The 25,165-nt window shown below is 35.9% G+C and overlaps 1 protein-coding gene across 1 annotated transcript in view; it reads right to left on the bottom strand.

Moving 5' to 3' along the window:
• Positions 1–2,616: 2,616 nt before the first annotated feature.
• The window catches only part of LOC107194127 (voltage-dependent calcium channel gamma-7 subunit), a 29,759-nt gene continuing 7,210 nt past the window's right edge, over positions 2,617–25,165 (bottom strand). The window contains exons 2-8 of the mRNA XM_015583693.1: positions 14,635–14,727; positions 12,467–12,610; positions 10,448–10,536; positions 9,128–9,283; positions 4,811–5,023; positions 3,861–4,036; positions 2,617–2,993 (exon numbers count right to left, since the gene is read on the bottom strand). Coding sequence (XP_015439179.1) covers positions 3,872–4,036; positions 4,811–5,023; positions 9,128–9,283; positions 10,448–10,536; positions 12,467–12,610; positions 14,635–14,727 — 860 coding nt within the window. The 3' untranslated portion in view covers positions 2,617–2,993; positions 3,861–3,871. The remainder of the gene's footprint in view (positions 2,994–3,860; positions 4,037–4,810; positions 5,024–9,127; positions 9,284–10,447; positions 10,537–12,466; positions 12,611–14,634; positions 14,728–25,165) is intronic.

The following is a 25,165-nucleotide window of genomic DNA, read 5'->3' on the forward strand; positions in this document are numbered from 1 at the left end:
GTCCGTTTCTACGTTCGGCGTTGGATTCTATATTGTGAATCGTTTCCTGTACTACGTAGCTACCCGGGCTCCAGTCCCAATTTTCGGGTACTATCGAAGATTTTACTGTATTCTCAATTCGAGTATAGAAATTATTTAATTCCAGATTATTCATTTTGAAGAAACTTTATTGTACAAATTGTAAAGTTTGGATAAGCTTATCACCATCGAATACATAAACAATAAATTTCCATTACGTGCTAGTGAACATGGATTATTTTTATAAATTATGTCGAAGTTTCGACGAACGTTCTTTTTCTCTCCATTTCGAGGCCGAATGTCATATTCATTGTATTAATCTGTTTTTGTTACACTCATTCGAGCAAAAATCGCCCGAATTTTCACCCTTAAAGACCATTACAAGCTTCCGGCACCTTACTATCATTAATACAACTTTGAGCATTACAAATATTATGTATTATATATACATACATATATGTATACATAATACAAAACAAATTTTCCATCGCAATTGCCGCGCTTATTCACAAGCATTTCTTGCAAAATTCAAACAAACAATCTGTGTTTTCCTGCTGTAATATTATCGGCCATGTATGAATGAAAACGATAAATATGAATGTAAAAACGATGGAACGATAAAGTTTCAGGTTAGGTGTATTCAAAGAGAGAATTTAAAAAAAAAACATACCGTAAAATACTATTTTTTCAGTTTGCAAAGTAAATATTAGAATATAGGGCACAATTTATTTATTTCGACGAGGTGTATTATTTTCTTCTTACATGACCGGTACAATTCATATAAAAATTCATTCATTAAACGTAAGTAGACAATATGGCTTCTTAAAAATGGCCCTTCACGCAGCGGTCATATTTGTATACGCTTACAAAAACCTGATTTTATTGAACACGACACATGACTGATAGAGTAAAAAAGTGGTAACAACATTCAACACGAGAGTAAAAGTATGATCAATACGATCTTTTTCAGTTTAAAACTTGGTAACAGAGACTTCCGGTTTATATATATGTATGTACATAATGTTCTTTAATCAGACTTTCGATAAAATGTCTTTACTTACTGTGTAAGATTGACCGGCGATTAATCTACGCCCATAATCACTTTCATTTTTCTTTGACCGGTAAGTCGGTTCGTGAAGTCCGACTTACGAACTCTCAGTGAAAAATTGACTATAGTAAAAAATCGTAACAACTGTTATACCTGTTAAAAATTCTCATCCGTACCATTGGTATTTCTCATGCTTTCTGTACACTGAATACGATAAAATTTCGTTCAACTGTGAACACGTTCATGATACAGTCATACATACATATGTAATTATATTCTAGGTTTGAAACCATTGGCAATTCCTTCTTCTCATAAAGACTTTCGTCTTCCAGGATATTTACCATTTAACTTTATGGTTCGTTCACGTGTCAGCTTATCCCACAAGTAATAACACATTCATTGCGAACGGGATGATTTGACACTCATCAACAGTATAATTTTTAATAAAAAATTACGCTCATTTTAATCTAAATCCTATAGACATCCAACTTGGAATTCGAAATTCTTATAAACGGAACGTCAAGTTAAGCACATTTGAAAAATGAAACTACTAATTTACTACTAAATTACTTACTTTAGGAAAACGTGTATTGAAGGATTATTATAATTGTTGCGACAAAACAACGATGTATTGAGAAACTTGAATTTCAGTTGATGTCTATAGAATTAAGAATAAAATCGTCAAATGTACGACATTTCAGGTATCTACAATAAGTACACTGGTATTTATAGTAATACAGATTAATCGATTTGCTGTCTCGATTTCTTTAAGGTTTGGCAGATTCGCGTGGGCAGTTTTCTTGGAAATGTTCGCTGCTCGAGTGATCCAGCAACGAATTAAATAAATCTAATATGTAGGTAATCAGGAGATCACCGCTCCACAAACAATGAGCGTATAAAACCACGTGAGTCTTTTTCACGAAAACATTATTTTAAACGTCTAATAATCTCAAAAATACGAGTCAATTCAACGATTATCTAATCTCTGACTTAGGGATCAAATGAAGTATCGGTATCTCCATGGGTGTAGCCACATTATCAGTCAGAGTGGGGCAATGTAATTTTTTTCTTCTGGGGGATAGCAAAATCCAATTTTTTTCTTCTAGAACAGTGCAAATCCCACTTTTTCCGTCCAGAGGGATGGGGCAAGTCGTCCTCTGCCCGCGGACTACTCCCATGGTTATCTCCCTTTTATTATACTTTTTTATTGAAATTTGCATCGATTAGAAGTCCTGATTTTTCTTTTCAGTTATTACCAAGGGACGGTTTACTTTTAACGAATCGGTTCTCGTTGTCAAACAAGCGATCGAATATCGAGGCTGATGGGCCGATTAGCCCCCGATGAATCACACCCGAACGAATACAATCGAATCTACATACGTCAGTTCCTGACGACGTTTCGAACGACTTTTTCTTTCTTTCAATCCTACGACGTTTGTGCTTTACGTGTTTCACATATAATAACGAGACGCCATACTATTGTCAAGAAGTGTTTTTCCCTATTCCGATCAATAGAGAATTCATATAAAAGAAACGATAGTTGGGTGGCTACAGTTGTCAAATGAAATAGCTGCACTTCACTGTTTACTGAGGTAATACGAGTGTTTCTATTCACTTATTTCTCATGGTTCAGACAGAACGGAATTATCGTTCGTTGGAACAGTTTCTCGGATAACGGGTCGGTGATTAAAGTCGCGAATTCGATAATCCGACGATCGATATCTCCGGTGGCTTTCTTTGAAACATCTTCCGCGTTTGTGCCGCCTGTCGTCGTGAGTCCGACGAATGAAATATTTGCGATCGCGTGGCGGGATCTCATTAAAAAGAATCGAGTCGATCTGTTTAATCGCCGGCTATGTCGTCGTCCTTCTCGGTTTCCGCTTCGTCCTCCTCGTCGCTCTCGACGCTTTGCACCAGCCGCGCGTATCTGCGTAAGAAACGGGAAACCATTCATTTTAATGTTATATACCGTGCGACTGACAAAGAAGGTTTCTCAAACCGCAGGTCCCGATTTTCATGGAACTTTGTGGGATTGTCGAGGGCATCGAGTTATGCAAGGAACAATTTTTTTATAGTCCATGAAATTAGACAGAAATATAGGCAATCTGCGGAATAATTCCGATCAAGCTGCATTTTGGTATGGACCTTTATTTCGTTGTTTTAAACAATATGTAAAAACTCTAAGATTTTACAGACTGTCAAAGGTAAAAAAAAGTGTTTCGCAAATGTATCGTTAGTTGTCCGTTCTAGGGCAAAAATAGTTATTATCAAATGTTTAGGTGAGGAAATTCTTTAGAAAAAAGGTTCTCTAAGTTTTTTTCGTAGGAGTAACCATTTTCAGGTATGACGGCTTACAAAGTTACAACCTTCATATTTCTGAGAAATAATGTACTTCTTTCTGCGAAGTAGTCTATGCCTGATTAAAGTGGACGAATACGGTGGATAATCAAACTGTGAGATACCTTCCGAGATCAAAATGTTGCGTAAACTCATGACTAGTGAAGTCAAAAGTTTCGACCGTTACTCTTTCCATCAGCCGAAAGAAGAATTATCAGAGTGATTTTCAGAGTTTCAATAATTATTATTATTATTATTTTACGGAAAACTGCTGTTTTAATTTCCGTTCGAAAACTTTTGGGACAAACAGTGTATATACCATATATCAGTTTAAATAAATGTAAATATAGTTGAACATGAAATTGTTTTTAACATTTTGAATACTAAAATGTACGGGACTGTTTTCATGAGAAACGAAATAAATTCTGAATTTTTAGTTTTCAAAGAAAATTTTTACCTGACGGTGTATCAGACAGGAGTAGTTTTCCTCAGTGTGTCGAAAGTCCATTCGCTACCTCTGACTGGTGGCGGCGGTGGTAGAGGTTCATCAAGATCGAAAGTCACGAACTCATGGTGAACACTTGGACTATATTCTTCTTCCTCTTCCTGTAGAACGTCGGCCGTCGTGCTGACCTGAAATTCATCCTGTTGTTGCATTCCAAAAACAACCCAATCAAACGGAAACCCGAAATTGAATTGACATTTATTTGTATAGATAGTATAAAAATGACAATTTTAACACATTCTTTAAATCTTCTAAGAATAATCTGTTTGAAAGAAATGGCATTATCTTGAAGTACGGTTTACGAGAATTAATTTAATACTAGATTCTTTTTTCAGGCTGTAATCGATAATGGGGGAATGATTATACGTTCTTATATTTCCAGGAAGAAAAGTAAAACGGAACGTACATATCAGTTTCAGTACAATAAACATTTTCTCTGTTTGAATTTATATGTTCAAATAATATTTTGTTCAATTTTGAATCATTAGTAGACTGCGGATTTTATGCATTTTAGTCTATAGGGCTTTGTGAAATATAATAGAGGACAAATCTTTCTTCACATGCAACGAGTTTTCTGATTTATTCTTGACCTAAATACTTAAAGGAAGAAAGAAATCACTACTTCTGTTCTTGTCTTTATAAATTACTTTATAAAATGTTGTATACAAATCCGCAGTCTAATTATTAGTAAACGCGTACACGTGAGATTGTAGTTTATGGTATTCATGTTTGTTTGAAATTCTAGGTAAAAATTTCCAGTGGCTAACATTCGATTCTAATTTGTGAAACATCTTATTTGTTGAAGATACGGAAATTGTCGAAATCGTTTAAAGTCACGTGAAAAGAGGAACCTTACTTTAACGCGAAGAGGAAGCTTTCCATTATTCTAGGGAATGTTTTACCGTTTGAGTGGTGAGATCCCTTGGAAATTGCCTAGAATAATCATGATAGTCCAAATTCGGCGGAGGCGGCAGGAATTCGTCGAAGTCGACATGGTCCACTGAATCCCTGCCGAAGAAATATCTTTTCTGATGCCTTTCGCACAGAAACCCACTGTGACCAATGGTCGCGTGATTCCCATGGTGTACGTGGTGATTTTCTAAATGATACACACCCTGAAAATAAATACTGCTAGAAAGAACAATTTAACAGTCCGAAACGGTAAGTACAAATTTCTTCCTCAATCGGAGAAACAAATTGTGTTACATAAATATTATTTATCATATTTATTGATAAACAAAACGAATAAAAAATATAATACAAAGTGAATAAAAAAGAGATTATTACAGCGAAAAATATACTTGAAACCCCAATCTGCATAATGATCAGGTATACACTTTATGGCAGAAAATTCTAATCGCTTTTGTATTAGCAATTTCATTAGTTCGAAAAAGAAAGATATTCATAAGACGATTTAGTTTAACTGTAATTATTAGGGTACATATTAAACGAGTACATTTAAAAGATTCTTGAAAGTATTGCCGGAATTGCTAAGAAACCGCTTATGTCTGTTCAATGGTTGACATGATCTACTTCCAATCATCTGCAAGCCGGAAAGCCTTCTGTTTTTCTCTCAGTTTTGTGTTTCTTTATGTTTTTTCTTTATGAATTTTTTATGATTGACATATATATCTAATCTCTGTTTAGTTTTCCTTTTTCATTTTTACCTAATTTCTTTTTATTACTTTAGAATTATTATCTTCTGCCTACTTCTCTTATTTTTCTTTTTATTTATTGTTACATTTGATGTCTTTGAAAAGCAAGTAGTAATCGTTAAAGTAGACAAAAAAGTTCTAATAATTACATTCCGAAAGTTAGTCTTGAATAATTTCAAAAAGATTTCATGCAACAATTGTTTTACTACACTTTATATTATCTTAAACATTTTTATATTATTTAAACAAGTTTCATATGTTGTATTTCTTTACTTAAAAGAACCAAATTCTACCTTTTAGATATCTCTAAAGAGTTAAACAATATTTTTTTACAAATCACACTCCCATAGCTTTACTCTACAATCACATAAATCATCATGTACATATGCATATACATATATTCAAGAAGTATCCGGACACTCACATGATGATTCTAATCAGTGAAATATTCTATGGATATTTATAAACATTTTTTACACGAAATGTCTTTATTGATTTGTAGAACTCTATCTCATCAGAAGTAAATATACATATTAAATAGTAATGGAAGAATGTAAGTAATATTCTTCAACAAATAATATCAATGAAATACTATGACCAAAGTTGAGTATAAATATATACAAATAATACCTGCGAAAGGAACAAACTTTAGCTGCCTTTTTCGAACGTCTATTGTATTTTTATGCGTTTAGATGAATATCAGTCGTGTAAAACAAAAAAGCATATCAGTTAGACGATATGGTTAGAATTAGTTTAAATTTAACAGTACAAAAGATAGCGAACTCAAGTTCTAAAGAAGAATTAACGTTAGGAGGACCTGGTACTGTAAAATTAGTCAAAGAAAGCCATTCAATTCTGTAAATAGCAACAGAATACATATACACAAATAGTTGTATTTATTGAAAAATAGTAACATTCCACTATCAATAATGTACTACGTCCAGATATTTATGGACTGTGGTGTACAGTGTATTCAGTGCACGGTATCGTGATGGTTCAAGTTTTCGATTCTATTCGACCAATTAGACGCACACTTTCGCCCCCCTTCCACCCCTCAAGCGCTTTCTAGTTCGAAAGTCTCAAAGGTCTGTCACAAAGCGAACCGATGCCTTAAAATTTCCGCCCCGTACGGGTGAAAACTACCTGGGGACGAGAAGTTAAGAGTGTCACTTGTTTCAGAGTACGATGGTATTGCGCGAGCGAGCACTTGGGGGACCGAGAGCTAACACTCGTTTCTACTTAGCGTTCCGTTTCGTTTTCGCCAGGTGCCTGTTTACCAGTTGAAATGTAATTTAAGTCCGGGTGTTTGATTGTAATTTACCGAGCGCGAGTCCGGGCATTTACTTTACGTTTGACCGAGCCGATGAGAGATTCGTCGAAGTGAATGCAGATAGGGGCTTCGGTGAAAAATTAATTAAACAAACGAAGCAACTTGGACAGAACGTTCGCCGTCTTGTAGATATTTGATCGGAATGAATTGATTAAACGCTTCTGACAGTAATATTTTCGCTTTAAGTTTCAAAGAATTCTCAAGAAATTCGTATCGTATCGTTGGCAAATTTTAATATAAACGTAATTGCCGCAGAATGTCGTGTGCGATACCACTCGAATGATCAAAAAGTTGTACGACGAAACTTCTCGCGCTGAAACTCGGAATTGTAAAGATAAACTTCACGTCCGAGTTTGCACTTCGTACACGGGAGACATAACCGCCTGGCTACTTAACTAAGCCAGAAGTATATTTACATAGAGATTTTATTTTTACGACGGGAGCCTGGAGATTGCGCGTGAATTTTTTAGGGAACGACTTATATCCTTTAAAACTTCTAAGAGTACCAGGGATCCGCGAGGTGCGACTGAAGAGTACAGTGAATTATTAAGGCGAGAGGATAAATCTTTGAGACAGCGTTCTTTTTCGTTATATGAAATCGAGAAGTTTCCTTGAACAAAGTTTTGATTTTTTAGAGTGTATTTTAAAACTGTCGAGGGTAATATAAATATTCATTCTTTTTCAATAAAATCTCTTTCAATCAAAAGATACACTGTATTTGCTATGTAAATGTATACAGTAGCGGACAAGTGAATTTGGACACAGACTTGTTTCTTTCTATTTGTTTTTATGGTGATTTTAGAAATGTTCTGCCCGTGGAATGTTTACTATTAGTTCGACGCTGGCTTTCACAAAAGTTACACAGAGATACCTACGTACTACAAAATATAAAATTAGCTTTATAAATTGTAACATAAATTGTAATCTAAAACATGAGTTTCATGAGAAAATCGTATTATATCTTCATTTTATCCATTTTAGGATAGTACGAAGGAAAAGTTTGCCAAAATTTTTAAAACATTAAATTATAAATGGCCAAAACGAAGGGTTGAAAAAAAAAAACAATTTTTTCAACGAGGTTACTTAGAACGTATATCGAAGCGTGGTTGACGTCAGAAATTAACGGTAAATATTTACAAAAGAGGATCCAGCTCCGATGACCTTGAGCTTGACATATGTTATTAAAATTATGAAGACCACATACTACCCAGTGTTAACCACGTACTCAACATTCCATCAAACACAAGACACACACGATGTGCTCTGGGGCTTGATGAGGAAAGATGTTTCCTGTTTTTGTAGATATCATTTACTAAACTTATGTTTAGTGGGATGTTGGGTGCGTGGTTCACACTGGGTGGTATGTCTTTAACGAACTCTGATCGATATATACTACCATTCATAAATTTAAATTTAACAAAATTTTTTTGCAAATATCTCGAAAACTAAGCCCGAGCGACGGGTGCATGTTCGTATAGAGAAAAGTTGTTCAGAATGTTGAGCTTGAGAACATATGTCAAGGTCAAGGTCATCGGAGCTGGGTCCCCTTTTGTAAATAATTACCAAAGTAACACTTAGACGGCCGCACTTTTAACAAAAAGTTGTGCTCTTGCCGTTGGCACATATTAACGAAAACTGGTGCTGTCGGCATACAGTACATTTATACCTTTGAGCGTTCGATTGTTTCCGAAGCGAATACCTTGATACACCACAATGTTGCACAACTTCTGTCGACACTTATTTGTACTTGTTTTGAAACATATTTATAGTCATTGGATTTATCACAGTTCGTTCTAGTGTAAAATATTAAAAAAGTTTTATAGTTTCACTTAAAAAACAAAAAGTAATTTTCATTTCTTCGAAAAGAATGCAGGTAAAGGAACTTTGCTTTACGAAAGTTATGCATACTGAAATACAATTCAACTCGTGTTTAACAGAATTTTTTTGTAAAGTGCAAGGAAAGTGCTGAAATTTCGTGGCGACACTTATGTGGAATACCTTGTATATTTGACCTTTTATTTTTTATTATTATTAAATAAAGTTTCGGCTTGCACGAAGTCGTTTCCGCTCGTAAAATTACCCTCGACACGTTGATATTCTGCCAAACAAATACCAAACGATTTCCAATCCGTATAATGGAAAGTTTTAAGCGGATGTTAATTCTGTCCAAGTTTCGAACTATGGATGAGCCGATCTCCGGCCGAATTCATGGAAAAGAAGCTAATACTACCAACCCCGTAATTTTTTCGCCTGGAATCTCTTCGTACCAGTTCCCTCTGGTGCCAAGAAATATACAAGAAAATGGCGTAAGTGCCAGCGACCTCGGTCGTGATGAAACCACTCACGTACAGCAGAAATGAGAATCCGTACCTGTAGGTAAAGGGTGGTCCCTGAAATCGCAAGATTGCTACGAAGATATTCATTCGTACAAGCGCGATACAGATAAGAACTAATCCGAGCCACCGTAGAAAATATGAGATATACAATTTCTTATAATACCGTCGGTACATACTGGAATTTCCTAGCGGATAGGAAATTTCAATATTAAAATGAAATATGTGTCGATTCAAAGTACAAGCAGACATTTATTACGCCCCGCGGGAAATTCTTCTAAACTGATAAATTAGGTGATTCTAATCAAGGAAACAGTTGTGTATTTTATTTAACATCCTTCTTCCAATGTTCATTTAAATTTAAGTTTCATACGTCGAATAGTTAATCAAATTTTTTCCTGTAGCTATTTTTCGATATTTATGTTTGATTTATTTTATAAATTAACACTGTGCTTTATAATAACCGAGAGCATCTTTTCGAGATGCGCATGTAAATATATAGGGTGGGTCATTTAAATAGGATTCCTCGAATATTTTAGAAACCGTTGATGATACCCGAAAATATTTCAGATAAAAGTTAAACGGTTTCGAGTGAGAAATAATTTAATTGTGTTCTTTTTTATAGTTAGTCATGTAGAGTCGATGCTGCTCGTCATTTCTTGTAAAGTACTATTAAGCTATTTATGCCGAAACATCATAAGTTTAGGAGATATTTTAATGTCAATATTGCGAAGTGGTATTAATAATACGATGTTTATTTTCTGAAAGTTGATGTACGAAATTACTTACATCCAATTATCCCCCCCCCCCCAAGCCATTCAACTTTTATTTGAAACATTTTTCGGTGTCATCACCGGTTTCGAAGATATTCGAGAGGATCGATTTAAATGATTCTCCCTGTATAGTCAGCCTACCTTTGTCAGCTTTTCAATCGAATTTAAACTTGTAAATAGGAGCGATAAAAATTCTTGCTTCTGTATGCAACATGTTTATTTTGTTTTGTATTATATTTGTGACTTGATTAATTTTGATACTGTAATTATTTTATAATTGTATAAATAAGAAATCCTTTGATCGTGGTACTTGGTCGGTTAGGGTAAATATGTATGAAGCTTTTCTGATGGATGGTATCTGATTTAAAATACGATGAAATTTTCCGCGGGACCTGATAAATTTTAAAAAGAAAATGTTTAAGCATCTTGAGAGTCACATTTCACTGACCTGAAACGACGACCTTGACCTAAGTTTACTACCAACTTCAGCTTTGAACACAGATATGTACATCACCATTCCCACCAGCATTAGTAAACCTGAAAGGGGAACCGATTTAATAACCTTATCTCGCTGCAACAGCTCCAGCGACAAATTTCACGGCGATTGGCCGGCTCAATAACGATCGATCGAGTAATCGTAACGCGATTGTTTAAACTTTAATCCGATCCCTTTTGCAGTGAATCTACGCTGTAACGTAACAGTCGAATGGAATCGGTCATGGCGAAATTTTTGTTAATTATCTTTACACATTAGAAATCATTCCTCTCTCGAACAAAATTAGGAGAATTCCTTTTAATTTTTTCATGTTTAATATCGCTTGTTAATCGAATCAAAATGGAAAAAAAAGTTATTACACGTATTATACAACAGAAAAATTTTGTTGTTTACTGTTGACCGTTTGCGGAAAAAGTTTAAATACACAGGTTATTCCACTTACGCTTTGAAAAGCACTCACTCATTGGAACACCGTGGTTCAAACAGAATCGGTAAAAAAAAGTACTGTCAGTATTGAACACTGAAATAGCGTAAAAATGTTTGATATTTGTAAATGGTATACAGAGGATAAAAGATTAAAAATTTTGTTATCTATTAAAACGTTTATTTATCCATAATGGTTCATTTCTAAATGATTTATGGACCAATTAAAAATAGTTTCATAAATCGTATAGAAGAATTAAAATTTAGACGTTGGAATATCATGTAGTCATTTTTAATTGCAATTTTTCAAATAAGTCAACGATCCTATTATAAAACAACTCGCAAACATAAAACAACGATGAAGAACGGAAAATTTTTTCGATTAATACTTCACGCGAATGTATTAATAAAACGTGTACAAAATTGACAACGCGAGAAGTGTCGATTGATCGTAACTAAAATTACTGCAGAGTTATTTACATAAACAAACGAGTTTTCATCGTCGAGATATTTACATTATCCAGAGTAGCCCGTGGCTCTAAATGAAACTTGTTAAATCTTTAATAGCGTCTTTAAAGTAATCGCGGAGGTGAAACGACCTTTCGAGCGAGGATTGGATTTTCTTTTTTTTATGGTTCTTGGACTCCATCGAAATACAAATTTCATTAGTGTCTTCACGGGAACGGGCTAGGAAACACAAAGATTCATGAGTTTACTTAATTTCCTGTTTTCTTGTTATTACTTAGACGTACGCCAAGTACACAGGGTAATTCATAAATGCATATCAATACTTCAGGAGGTATATCTACATACTAATATAAGAATAAAAAAACGTCATATGAACGTATGGCCGACACACCTTAGTTCTGGAGTTATGGACGATTAAAGAAAATATTTGTTAAGTGCCCGCCTAGTGCCTCAACCCACGATAACTGCACACCGTAGCATTAAGTTCCACACTCGCTCGAAAATATCAAGTATTCTTTGAACAATCTCAATCCCATTTTGTATCCTTTCTTGTAGATCGTGTACATTATTCACTTCTGTAGAATACACAATAGTTTTTAAATGGCCTCAAAAGTAATAGTCTAATGGTTTGAGATCGTGCACTTAACGAACATTTTGCATTTAACTAACGAGAGAACTGGTACACGCCGATTTTGATGCAACTTTGTACAAATGTTCACTAGACCTACCTAAGAATTTAGCCGTAATTCGTTCGTGCCCTCTTTTTTCTTTAAGGGAGAAATTAACCCTTTTATCCGGCCCTTCTATGTAAGTGCTTATAAATCTTAATTCACAAAAGATATCAAAAAATTGTTTAAATAAAAGTTATACTCTTTCTTGAGGCCCATAAATCCGTGTGAAAAATGTTTTGACAAAATGTTTTTTTTTTAATTTTCGTAAAAAAAGTATTTTTTTAAATATGACGTTTTCTTATTTATATTAGTCTGTAGATTTACCGTCTGGAGTATTTACCATGCAGTTATGAATCACCCTGTATACCAGTAGATGTATAACGTGAGCTGGGGGCACTTTATTACTCACCGGAAACTATGAAGACCACGCCGGCGACAAAGACGCAGAGTCGGTGTCTCGGGTGAGTAACGTGAGCAGTGAAGTAACAAACTTCGGCCACGACCAGCAGCGATGTTGCAGCGAGAAAGAACATCGCCGACTTGGTAACTGCATCTACGTAAAAAATATGGGTATGAAAGCGCCGAGGAATGGGAAAAGTTTCGGGCCGAAATTTTTTTCTTTGTCTCTCACGGAGCCGCTCCCTCGGTCATTACAAGAAGATACCGGGAAGCTGATGAGAGAAATTTGAAATGATAACGGTCTGTGTGGAGCGAATAAGTAACAGATTTTGCAAGTTCAACGGGAATCGAAGTCAGAAGTCTCGAAAACAGACGGAAAATTCAAGTCAACAGGCAACTTTTATAATCGCTTTTTTATTCATAAGTCAACTCGACGATCGAGAATCGGGGTACGTACAGAATTTTTACCGTAAAAGTAATAATTCCGTTATTTTTCACAGTGACCCTTGACAAATATGGGAATTTTCGAGTTGGCGTGAACTTGACAGAACGACGGAAAAGAGATTAAGTATTCTTATGACAGACTGCTTAGAAAAGAAATTTTAGGGCTTAGGATGAAAAAATTAGTAGGGAGTATTTATTTGTAACCGTTTCAAATGAGGAAAACTGAATATGTAAATATTTAGTAATTTATTCATTGGTTTAATAACATTGAAAAATGTTATTACAAACTGTTACACGATGGATGTGAAATTTAAATATATTACGGTGACCTGTTTCAAATATGTAAACGTTGATTTTTCATAAAACTTTTTAAAACTGATACATCTCCCCTTCCCTAAGTGGTGTAAACGATCGAAATATGCTTCTGTGAAATAACAAAATTTTCTACGTTGTACACATACAAACATACAATACATCTATCCCTCTAAAAAAATTGAACATTCTCCTGCCACTCAACGATGCACGGAAAAAATCCACTTCCAATTGTGCTTGACACAAATAATGTTAACATTTTGCAGTCTATCGATGGCACACAGACTACTATTGATATTCGTCACGTACAATCTATGATTGAATGTAGGAGTTTTGGAAGAAAATATAATATTAGGTCGTCCGGACAATTTGTGCCGTTTTTTGTCCGGTATCTCTATTATTACTTTTACTGCAGAAATGGAAAATTGTTTCGTACCGTGAATATACGCTGCCTTTGACATGTATCATCTATGTGAGTTATGTGTAGAACTTTTGTTTCTTCTCTGAGAAATACAAATCAAAAAGTACGATCTAGCACCGAGTGCAGTTCATTTACACAATATAAAAAAGTATAAATAATACTACAGTACTTCGATTGGGAAAGTGTGTAGCATTTATTCTGTGGCGGCACTAAGGTAAATGTCCCAGTGGTTGGACGTTTAAAGCGGAGGTTGCGGATACGAAGACTTTTTATATATTAAAATAATCTAGATTGGCAAAAAAGTACATTCAATCGATATAGCAGAACTTCTTTTTCCAGACAAGTTGTTATAAGAAAGTGTTCACGTGAAAAAAAGTATTAAAATTTATGAATATCTAAAACCGTTCATTTGGCCGAGTGATTGGACGGAATTTACGGTATGTCCTAGTGATTAAATTTAACTGTCCCAGTGTCTGGACGTAACATTTAATAAATAATTCATAGCTGATTTTTAACAGTAAAACATGATACCTTTCTTTTATGTTGTCAAAATTCAAATAAACATGTAACAAATTTAATTCACTGTAATAAATAAAAGAAATAAAATTATAGAATTAAATGTCGTTTCGGCCTAAGGCACACCACAGACCCCAAAAATGTTTACTTCACTTGGCGGTTATTTAAAGAAAAAGATTCTTTTTTTTGCAATCTCATGTCATTCGTCTGATTCTTCCGGGTCACCGGAAATGGAAGAAGGGAACAAAAAGAACGAGATGAGGGGAAAAATCGGGATAGACAAATTGTCCGATCCAGTTTATCATGGCCGGCATATTCTCCCCCGGTTGAAAGCATTTTCCCGCCGAATATTTTACGGGCGTGTCACACTCCGGTTCAGTGCCAGACAGAGGACACCTAATCAACCCCCTTCAAAGGCACACGTTTCTCATTCCACCTGTCTCCGAGGACCGTTTTTTTGTACTTTTTTTTGTCACGGTACTCACATGGTATTGCCATGGTTGAATCGCTCGGATCTGGACTGTACTCCTCGTTCGGGAAATAGTCGATGCTCGAGCACTCGTATTCCATCCGGGAACCTGCGGAAAAACAAAAGGATAGTGATTCGTACGCTGGCACGCGTCATCGTGATATGCGCATTTCCGAAGCTCACGCCGTTCAGGAATCGCTTGATAGCCAACCAAATTTCGTCTCTGTTTTCGGCAATATGTACTAGGTTCAATTTACTCACTCTTCTCGTCTCTCCTTTCACGTTATCGATTTCTTATCGTACGTCTGTAGTGCCACTGGGATATATGTATAGGGTAATTAAGGGGTTAAGATTATCTCGATGTGCTTAACAAGATATCGCAAGTCTTCGGAATTTATTTCTAAGCGATATGAACCCCTTTTTCGATCAAAATTTTTCTATAAAGACAGAGACATGTGTGAATAATATATACAAATTTCAATTGACCAAGTTGACAGACGTGGGAATGTTTCGATATTTTAATTTTTATCTGACTCATGTGTAAATAAAGGGCCATTTTTTAGCAAAAGGTGAAACTTCTTTCAAAGTGTCGGCATTTTGTTATTTCTCAACCAAATGAAAGAATTTTACGTCGAACGATAGACAACTTAGATTTATTTAATATTTCATTGTTTAAATTTTGTCACCTTATTCATGATAGAAGATTTCATCAGCCAGTTGTCATCAACTATTTCATATTACACAGTTACAAAGTATCATGCTGAAAATGTCAGTCTATTACTCTAATGAAGAAATGGCAGATATGCATTTTAAGTATGGTCGTGCTGCTAATGGAATTGCTTTAGCTGCACGAAGTCTTTAAAATGGCAAAGTTTCCTAATCGAAAAGTTCCCTCTCATACGCTGTTTCAAAATCTTTACCAACGTTTTTGTGAGTCGGGCTCATTTAGAACTCGCCATTGGCAGACCTAGTCTGTGTCGACGCCCAATACAGAGAATCGTATTTTAAGGATTATAGGAGATTATCCCAGAATCAGCGTAGGATGAACATCCGATGCCGCAGGAATCGGTACTACTCGTGTCTGGAGAACACTTCATAAGCAGTTACTCTATCCATACCATATCCAACGAATGCAAGCACTCTACCGGACTATCAAGCAAAAATAGAATTTTCACAGTGACTCGTGAAATATACTTCGAATCCGAATTTTGTATCTGGAATTACAAATTTCCATAATGATCCCGTATGGGCAGAAGAGAATCCTCACGTATTTATACAAACAAATTACCAACATCGTTTTTCGTTAAACGTTTGAATGGGTATTATGGGAGATCATATCATTGGTCCTGTAATACTTCCAAATCGGCTTTCAGGTGCTGCTTATCTCAATTTTTTGATGAATATATTACCTCGGTATTTGGACGATGTGCCGTTGGCAGGAAGATTATCGATGTGGTACATTCATGATGCTCCACCTCATTTTGTGTGTAATGCGAGAGAGCACTTAAACACGGTGTCCGGTCAAAGGTGAATTGAACGTGGTGGACCAGTTGTATGGCACCCTTGATCCCCCGATTTAAACCCTTTGGACTTCTTTTTATGGGGATATTTGAAAAGCCGATACATGACTTAGAACAATTACGTAAAAGAATCCACCATGCTTGTTAAATAATTCGAGAGGGATGTGGAATTTTCGACAGAGTTTGGGACTCAGTAAGAAGAAGATACCAAGCGTGTGGAAATGGAAGGAGATGTGGAACACTTTCTACAAATACGTACAGCCAGTAGTAAGTCAATCATGATGCTAACATACAAAAATGTTTATATGTATATTAGAAACCGTTGACCTTTTGACCTAAGGCTTTTTTACTCACTACAGTGTATCCAATCCATGTACCACATAAATATTGAATGGTTTTTTTAAACACTCTGTATATCATTTCACTTTTAATTACTAAGGAAATACAGTTGCATTCGAATGAAAAATGATATCGTACAATTTACGTGATTGGAAAGAAAAAATGCAAGGAATAACGAAAATAGTCTAATTATGTTTGTTCGACCAGTGAAGAGAATGGGAATAGAAACAATTTAAAAGAACTTACACAGAAAACGTTAAGTGAATTCGGAATTAACCGAGTAACCACTGAGAACATTCAATTCGAATGTACGGAGCCAGTAAATTGTTCAACCTTTCTTGCTATCGTCGAATTATACTGCCTTTTTCATTTCACATTTACAACCTTGGATTTAATTGAAACTGATCCAGCGAAGAAAGGGTAGTTTGTGACCTGTGAACTTCGAGCGTTTTCGACGCCCGGTTGTTAGACTCGCGTGCCCCATGACCGTTCTCTTTTTATACGATTTGATTTAACTGGATCAATACCACCCCCAGTAAGATCTTATACATCCTCCTAGTGCTCATCTACGACACTAAAACGTCAAATGCATAGATCTCTGGTTTAATAGTGGCAAGAAAGTTGATCCCATCAAAATGTACCAGAAAGTGATACGAAAGGCAACGAAAACAAAAATGTTCTTTGGTAACACTTTCGCAGCCGGCTGTTTTTAGGCTAGATCCTTAGCTGAATGCCGCGTAACATTTTCAAAAGTGTATAGCTGAATACCTGAGTTCTGCTATTTAAAAGTATAACGGTTTAAAATTCACGTTTTCAAAACGTTGAACTGCTCTAGTTAGTTATGATATAAAGAGAACATTTAACATGATAAAAAGTTAAAATCAAGGTAATGGCCACCTTGTTAGAGAAAGGCAGGTGATGAATGGTACATATTTTGAAATGATGTATAACTACGTTATCAACACTCAGCTAAAGACTTTATGTTCCGTCGTAGACCGAAACGACGGTTATACAGTCAGACGATACCGTTACTTTTTATTATTTTATTCCTTTTTTTCAGTCAATTTATATATTTTGCAAGACCGACCCTTTGCAATTTTAATTTCGTTAACACAAAGAGAATAATAAGTCACAGTTGAACGTCAATAAATGATTGATGTTTACTTTCAGTTTGTGACAAAAGATGAACCAGAACCATCGATTTTTTCTGAATCGAATATTCAATTAAAAACAGAGTTCCCTCCTTTCTTTGTCATTATACAACCTTAAAAGTAATGGGTGTATATATAGGGTGGAACAAAAATGTTGGAGGACTCAGAAATGGGAGACTCGTGAGGTGATTTGAAACAAGTTTTTCCTTAGCAAAAATGTTATCCGAAGTTTTGTTAACGAGATATTAACGAAAAACCCCGACCAATCAGAGCGCGAGTCTGCCGGTCGAGTTCCCGTGGTATAACGTTGGCTACCAATCGCAGCGCGTAGCCAACATTACCGCGGGAACTCGGCTGGAAGGTTCGCGCTCTGATTGGTCGGAGTTTTTTGATAATATCTCGTTAATAAAACTTTGGATAACATTTTTGCTAAGGAAAAACTTGTTTCAAATCACCTCACGAGTCTCCCATTTCCGGGTCCTTCAACATTTTTGTTACACCCTGTATAGTGTTCATCAATGAGATTTTCAGAAATTTGTAACAAATTCCACATTTCATTGTAAATTGTTCAGTGACAAATTCTCGAAATCTTTTTTCTCCATAAATCGGCGCAAACGTGATATTTTAATCGAGGCAACAAAATTCCGATCTCGAAACATTTATCCGGAAAACGACCTGTCATAACGGATTAACAAAAACCGTGTTTTCATTTCTCTTTTCGCGAGTTATATTCCGTTCGTATTTGTCTAAAGAATTGGAAAACAGTTTATATTTTACGTGAAACACAGTGTATCATTGTTCGTGGGGATCACAATGTATATTCAACGTACTGCCGACACGTTCATTTCCAATCAGTACGAAATTCCTGAATGTAGTAAAAACGGAACCGCAATCTAAATAATTCCATCTTGTAGCAAATTATCGAACACACAGAAACACACACACACACGTATACCCTGTTACGCGAGTGAAATTAAACGGAAACATGCGGTAAAACGCAAACGTATTCCCAGTATATTTGCCTTTGTGGGCTGTAATTAAATTGTAACCGGTGGACGCACGACGGTGAATGCTGGCATCGCGATCGGGTGAGATGTAGCGCGGCTATTATGTAAATTCCGGTTTTCAATGGTATTTCGAATAAATCCCGAGGCGATAGGCGCCTGGCCATCGAAACGTTTCTCAAAATGATCCGCGTCCGGGGTAGGCAAAGCGACAGCCTTTACAGTTGCGTGGCGAACCAATAGGGACGGGAGGGACCCGCGGCTTTGGTGAACGGGGAAAGGGGAATTGGGTTGGCAGCCGTGGAACAGTCATTTCCGGCTCGTGCCGGATGTCGGCCTTATTGCCTCCCTTCGACGACCGAGAATCAATATTCCAGATTCGTTGCCGGTCGTGCCCATTGGCATTGGCATAACAGAAATAATAACTTACAGTCGGTGCGTATCCGCGTTACACAACGATCTACCGCGGCCACTGTTCGACCGTGACCACTCGGATGTGTATACACGAACCTTTGGCAACTTCCCATTCGAGCGATTCCACCGATCGGTCGAGAAAACGCGAGTCGAACCAAGCAGAACGATTCGAAGTCTTTGCCTTTAAACGGACAATTTTGGGCTTTTTGATTGGGCCCTTGACATTTGAAGAGTACAGTGGAGAAATGACGAGGGGTGATTTTTCTTCTGTTATGACTAGACTGCGGATTTTATGCATTTATAACCCATAGGGCTCTGTGAAGTACAATAAAAAACAAAACTTTCATTGGATTCAACGAGTATTTTATTTTATTCTGAACCCAATATAATACTTAAAGGGGAAAGTAAGTTTCTATGATTGCTCTTGTCTTTATAAATTACTTTAGAAACATTTATTTTGCATGAAGATCCGCAGTCTAGTTATGACATTTGAATATATGTATATACAGTGTGTTCGGTTTGTTTGAGAACACTCAAATATCTCGAAAAATATGAATTATACGGAAACATATTTCAGACAAAAATTGTATGATATCGAGGGCAACATACTGTACTCTTGTCTATTTGACCTCATGATGACCTTGAAAGGTTCTGTGAAGGTGGTATTAAAATGTTTAAATGAGAACCTGCATTTTTTGCATTGGTGGATATGAAAGGACAAAGTGTAGTGCCACCGGCATTATAAATCTACAATACTAATATCAGCGGTAGGTAAATTTGTCATTTCGCATCTTGAAATTATCTTGTGGAAAAGACATATGTAAGTAGTGTTTTGAACACCTCTTACTGGCTGTTATAAAAATATTTAATAAAAAATGCAGGTTCCTATTTAATAATTTTAATATGACCATCACACCACGTGGCAAGGTCATCGCAAGGTCAAATAGATAAGAATGCAATCTGTCCCCCTCGATATCATACAATTGTTGTCTCAAATATTTTTTTATATCATTCAAATATATGTTTTAGTAAATATATTAATCACTATAATGATATTTTGTCCACATAATTTATTAAAAATCAAATACTGAAACACTTGTCTACAAGCTGCGGTCTTCCCTACTCATATAAAGTTATTTCGGCATGTGAGGTCGCGAAGCTCTAAGGGAATTGCGCTTTTGTTCAAAATCTTTTTCAGTATCAATTTAAACTGACATCCAGTTACGATTTCTCAACATAGTCATAGAGTCTCTGTGAACACTTCACGCAACGAGAAAGTAATTTATGATTCCGGTTTCAATATATTTTGGTGCTATAATGCAAAAGGTGAAACACAGCAGAATTGTTGCAATTCTTTTAACTTATGAATGTAGGGGTGTCGTTTTAAATATTCACGATAATTTATATACAATATTACTTTTTGCGTGAGATATCAAGTACGTTGAAACTTATATGTGTATTGATTAAAGCAATGCGCGCAACTTTACTGGAATGCTTTTTATAAGGGTAGTAATGAGCCTCGGTAATGAAGAATTAAAGTTGCTCGCTCGAGAGTTCTATTCGCCCAACTAGTGAATTTCTCTTGGGTATCGTATTTCTGAATTTCCTTCGGTATAATCATAAAGCGACTTATTCAAACAATACACGGTAGTGCTAATAAAATGAATTAATTAGTATCTGATAAATGCAGTGGAGAATTAATTAATACACGAGTATAATTAATATTACTATAACGTACTGATGAAAGAGTATTTTAGTTAACATTTAACGGTGTACCCATTTGAGAAATCCATTTCTGAATATGTTCTGCTACATAGAAATCTTCAATTCTTCTCATGTGTTTATTTATATTTTAAGAATGATGTATTTATTTAATGAATATTATTAATAATTATTGTATAATGTACCTTATTTAGGCAAAAACAATATCTTCATAATATCCACAATTTTGATCGTTGTTTTCATCTGAGATTAAAAAATGAAAGCAATGCATCGTGTACAGACCCTCAGAGGTGACATATACTGCAAGAATTTCACAGAGTCCGATAACTGGTTACGTGGCAACTTCCTGTGCACACGGCGCACAGGAAAAATCTCGGATAACCGAAGGTATGAGCACGAGTTCTCGAAGGCGGAAAACTTTTTCAATCTATGAGTATAATTGCGGAGCGTATCGTAAGCACTTTAATTAAAACAATTTCCATTTCTGTAACGACTAGAGTTTCCGAAACGGAGGAGGATGATTCTTTTTTTTTTTTACAACGGACGCGTCTTGATTTTGCAATGGCGATTTTAAAGACGCGACGAGAATGCACGGTAAACCGCAGTAAGAGCTGGCCTGCAAGTAAAGTTTACAACGAAATGGGATAATCTAGTTTACAAGCGCGATAGGACAGGCCGGTTCACTGGGCGGCTTGTTTCCCCGGTGTGACATTATTTAACATCAGCATGGATAATTGGTATAAACGGATCGGGTTATTCGGATATGTTACGAAGACACTAGCTTGGCACGATTAGAGTACACTAAGCAACAAACAGATAGAATACCTTAACTTCGTAACGGCACTTATCTATTAGGCTGAACTTTACTTCCCCGGATAAAAAATTATCGACTTTTTTTTATATCTTCTGGTAGTATTCAACGAGTAGAATCTAGAAATGCAAGTTTTAAGTTCAGGAATCCAGCGGTTCAAAAGTTATGCGTATGTAAAACCAAGCATTTTTGGCGTAATTTAGAGGTCAGTTTAACGCCATAATCCAAAGCATATCGTCTTTGGAAACCAGGCACAAAAACAGTTATAAAAACAAGAGGTGTGAAATTTTTCGAAAGAATAGTGCCTGACGAAGAACCGTCGACAAATGTCTATTCAGTAACAGACTCTGTTCACCAAACTGTCGAAGAAAACCAGCATGAGACAAAGATCTTATGGACTTATAGAACACACCGAGAGAAGTAAAAAATATCTAATTAACATTGGTTCTAAAGTCAATCCTTCCAAAGGAAAGTACGAAAGTTTGTTTTCACATGTATCACAGATGTTTCATATATCTTCCTTCAATTTCAATGCGAGACTCTCATCTAGGAATTATAGATCGACGTACATTTTCAAATATTCCTTCCGTATCTCGTATTGCCTGTTGTTATACAACTTTGAATTAATGTTCTTCTAAACCAATTATTCTGTTTACATTCAATATGTTGCAGGAAGACCCATGACATCGAATGTTCGTAAATACAAAAGTTAATTTTTACAGCGAAAAGAACGATACTATGTTGATTAGATATTTTTTACTAATCTCTTATACCCTTTTTCTAAACACCCTGCGCGATAAATCATTATATTCTTTACGTGTTGGTATAATAAGTTTGAATGATTTATTGGCGAAGTTGATATGATGAGTTTCTAAGGAAATATTGTTTACCAAGTTTGGTAGTTACTGTAGGTAGTGATAAACACTTTAGTAACCTTCTTGAGCACAGGGAAACCAAACGACTTGGCAGACTTCCGCAACAAGTTGCAAAATTGTGCACTGAAGCGTAACGAAGATTCTGAGATCAACGGAATTTACGAGGGAAAATGTACTATAAATCCATCGTGTACGTTTTCAAGGGAACGCATCAGCTTGTGTAATATGAATATTTGGGTCTACTTAACTTCAACGATATTAACACTGGAAGTACCGGCGATATGTGCATGTGTTTCTATCGGATCGATAAACATGACAAACTTTCGAAAATATACTTTATAAATTAACTTATGTTTTCACTTAAATATTATATTGCAATAAAAGGTGTTAAAGGTTTGAGGAAATGCATTATTGTAACATTTTACCTCCTTCGCGTCGTATGACGGGTCTGACCCGTCATCACGTTTAAGACCCAAATTGGATTATGATAGGTCAGACCCTTTATGCGATTTTGAAGCTATTTATGTTTAACCTGACATAAATTTCGTCTGTGTCTAAAAACATTTTTCTATATTATTTATACAGGGAAGTTTGAGAAAATGCATTATTGTAACATTTTACCTCCTTCGCGTCATATGACGGGTCTGACCCGTCATCTTGTTTAGGACCCAAATTGGATTATGATAGGTCAGACCCTTTATGCGATTTTGAAGCTATTTATGATGTTTAACCTGACATAAATTTCGTCTGTGTCTAAAAACATTTTTCTATATTATTTATACAGGGTGTCTCAGCTAACTTTATCACCTCGAATAATGACTTAACGGTATATTTTATGAAAATTCTGAGGCGTGTATTTTAAATGGCATCAAGGAGCACATCTTATAAGGTACGAGCTTTTTTGTGCGTCGAGGCATTTCAGAGATTTCAAGGTTACTCTGATTTTTTTTTAACGGAATTACCTATTTTATGTACCATAGATCGATAAAGTATCAAATTCTGAGTAAAAATATGTTGACCTTTATTCCTTCTAAACCTAATAATTAACGAGATATTTACAAAATAATCACTGTATTGAAATCGTTGTATTCAAGTTGAAGGGCGTCAGTTTGAGCACGTATAGTGTCCTATAATTTCTAGATAGTATTTTTTACAAGAATAGAAAGGTTCATTTCAACAGAAGTAAGAATCAAGCAGCTAACTCCTTAGATATTAATCTAAAAAAAGCATGTTGGTATCGACAAGAGGCGCCCATTGGCGAATCTTTGTTAAGGTTGTATTCCCATTTGGAGGGGTTATTTTTAAGCGATATTCAGGACTAAAAATTAAACACCCACAGAGCTTGAAATTTTTCGTATATATTTGTCCACATTTCATGGATGCATAGCAAAATTTTTATTGAATTGTCTTTCATACTATCAAAGTTATTACACGTTTTTTCTATTGTATTGTTTTGAATGGCTGTCAAAATTTACTTACTTTTCCAAGAAAGAAAAACCAAATAAATAAATTGAATTGTCTGTTATCCCATGCGCCTACTTAAGGGTTAAAACTTTTTTATTTGATGACGGTTTTTGTAATTTAAGTACTAACGAATGCTATCTTATCTTATATCTATTTTCTGGACATCGTTGTGACTTTGTCATGTTGTCGAATTCAGACGTAGCGTTTTAGGTAGACATGTTCGAAATGTTATATTTCAAGCAAAGGCAATAAAAAAAGAAATCAAATTTGTTCACCCCCCAAATGGGAATACCTCCGTAATCGAAGTGGAAAAAAAAACAGGGGAAAGTCACCTCCTGCACGCAATTTGGCCTCGATGCCTCTTCGTTCTTAGTCGGGGCAGCAAAACTCGAGTCTATTCGACCGCGATAAGAAGTTATCCGGTGGCTGAATGAGGCCGAACCTCTTCCCGATCGGCTGTTCTGCTTTTCCTTTTTTTTTCTTTATCTGCCGGGCGGCGTAGCCGACGGGCATCGTTCCTGGTAGGCTGCTGAACGAGTCGAGGAGACTGACTGATGGAGGCGGCAGAAGGAGAGCGGTTTCCGGTGCCCTCGGTAACGAGTCATTTCCGACCCAGTGTGCTCGTCTCCTTCAGAACCCGTGCCCATCCCATGGCGTCATTCCCATCCAAAGTGCCTGAACCGGAATCACAGAACGCTTCGCGAATATTGCCAGTTAAATGCTTTCTGCTCCTCGTCGACGGCGCGGAGGGAAAATCTTGACTGGTGGTTGATGAACACGGGGTAGGATGAGAAATGTTTGCCAGGGGAATCCGTAATGATTCATGTTTATTCCGCGAGCAACCAGTGTTACGTATTGGTAACGTGGGATTCATCGTCGACGTGAGCTTCTCCTTAACGATTGATTAGATTCTGTTATTTTGATCGTTGCGTTTGTTTCATGTATAGGGGGTGGTTCTGATGATGTGGTTGCAAACTGAATGTTTGATAGAGCTACGAAGGTAACATTATAGATGGAAGGAAGCATGGGTAGATTGGGTCTTGTAACTTAAACTTTAATTGGTGACGTCACTTTTTATTATCATTAATGGGGATAACCAAAAAATTAATTTGAAGAAATACGTGTGCTTTCTTCACAGAAATTGATCAGGTATTTAATTATGAACAACTATTGTGTATCTAGTAAAGTCCACAAGTTCGCAGCCTCACCTATTTTGCGAATACACTGCACGGCATCTTTATTATTAG

This window comes from Dufourea novaeangliae, unplaced genomic scaffold (genome assembly GCF_001272555.1).
Source record: "Dufourea novaeangliae isolate 0120121106 unplaced genomic scaffold, ASM127255v1 scaffold21, whole genome shotgun sequence".
In the NCBI taxonomy this organism is placed as follows: Eukaryota; Metazoa; Arthropoda; class Insecta; order Hymenoptera; family Halictidae; genus Dufourea; species Dufourea novaeangliae.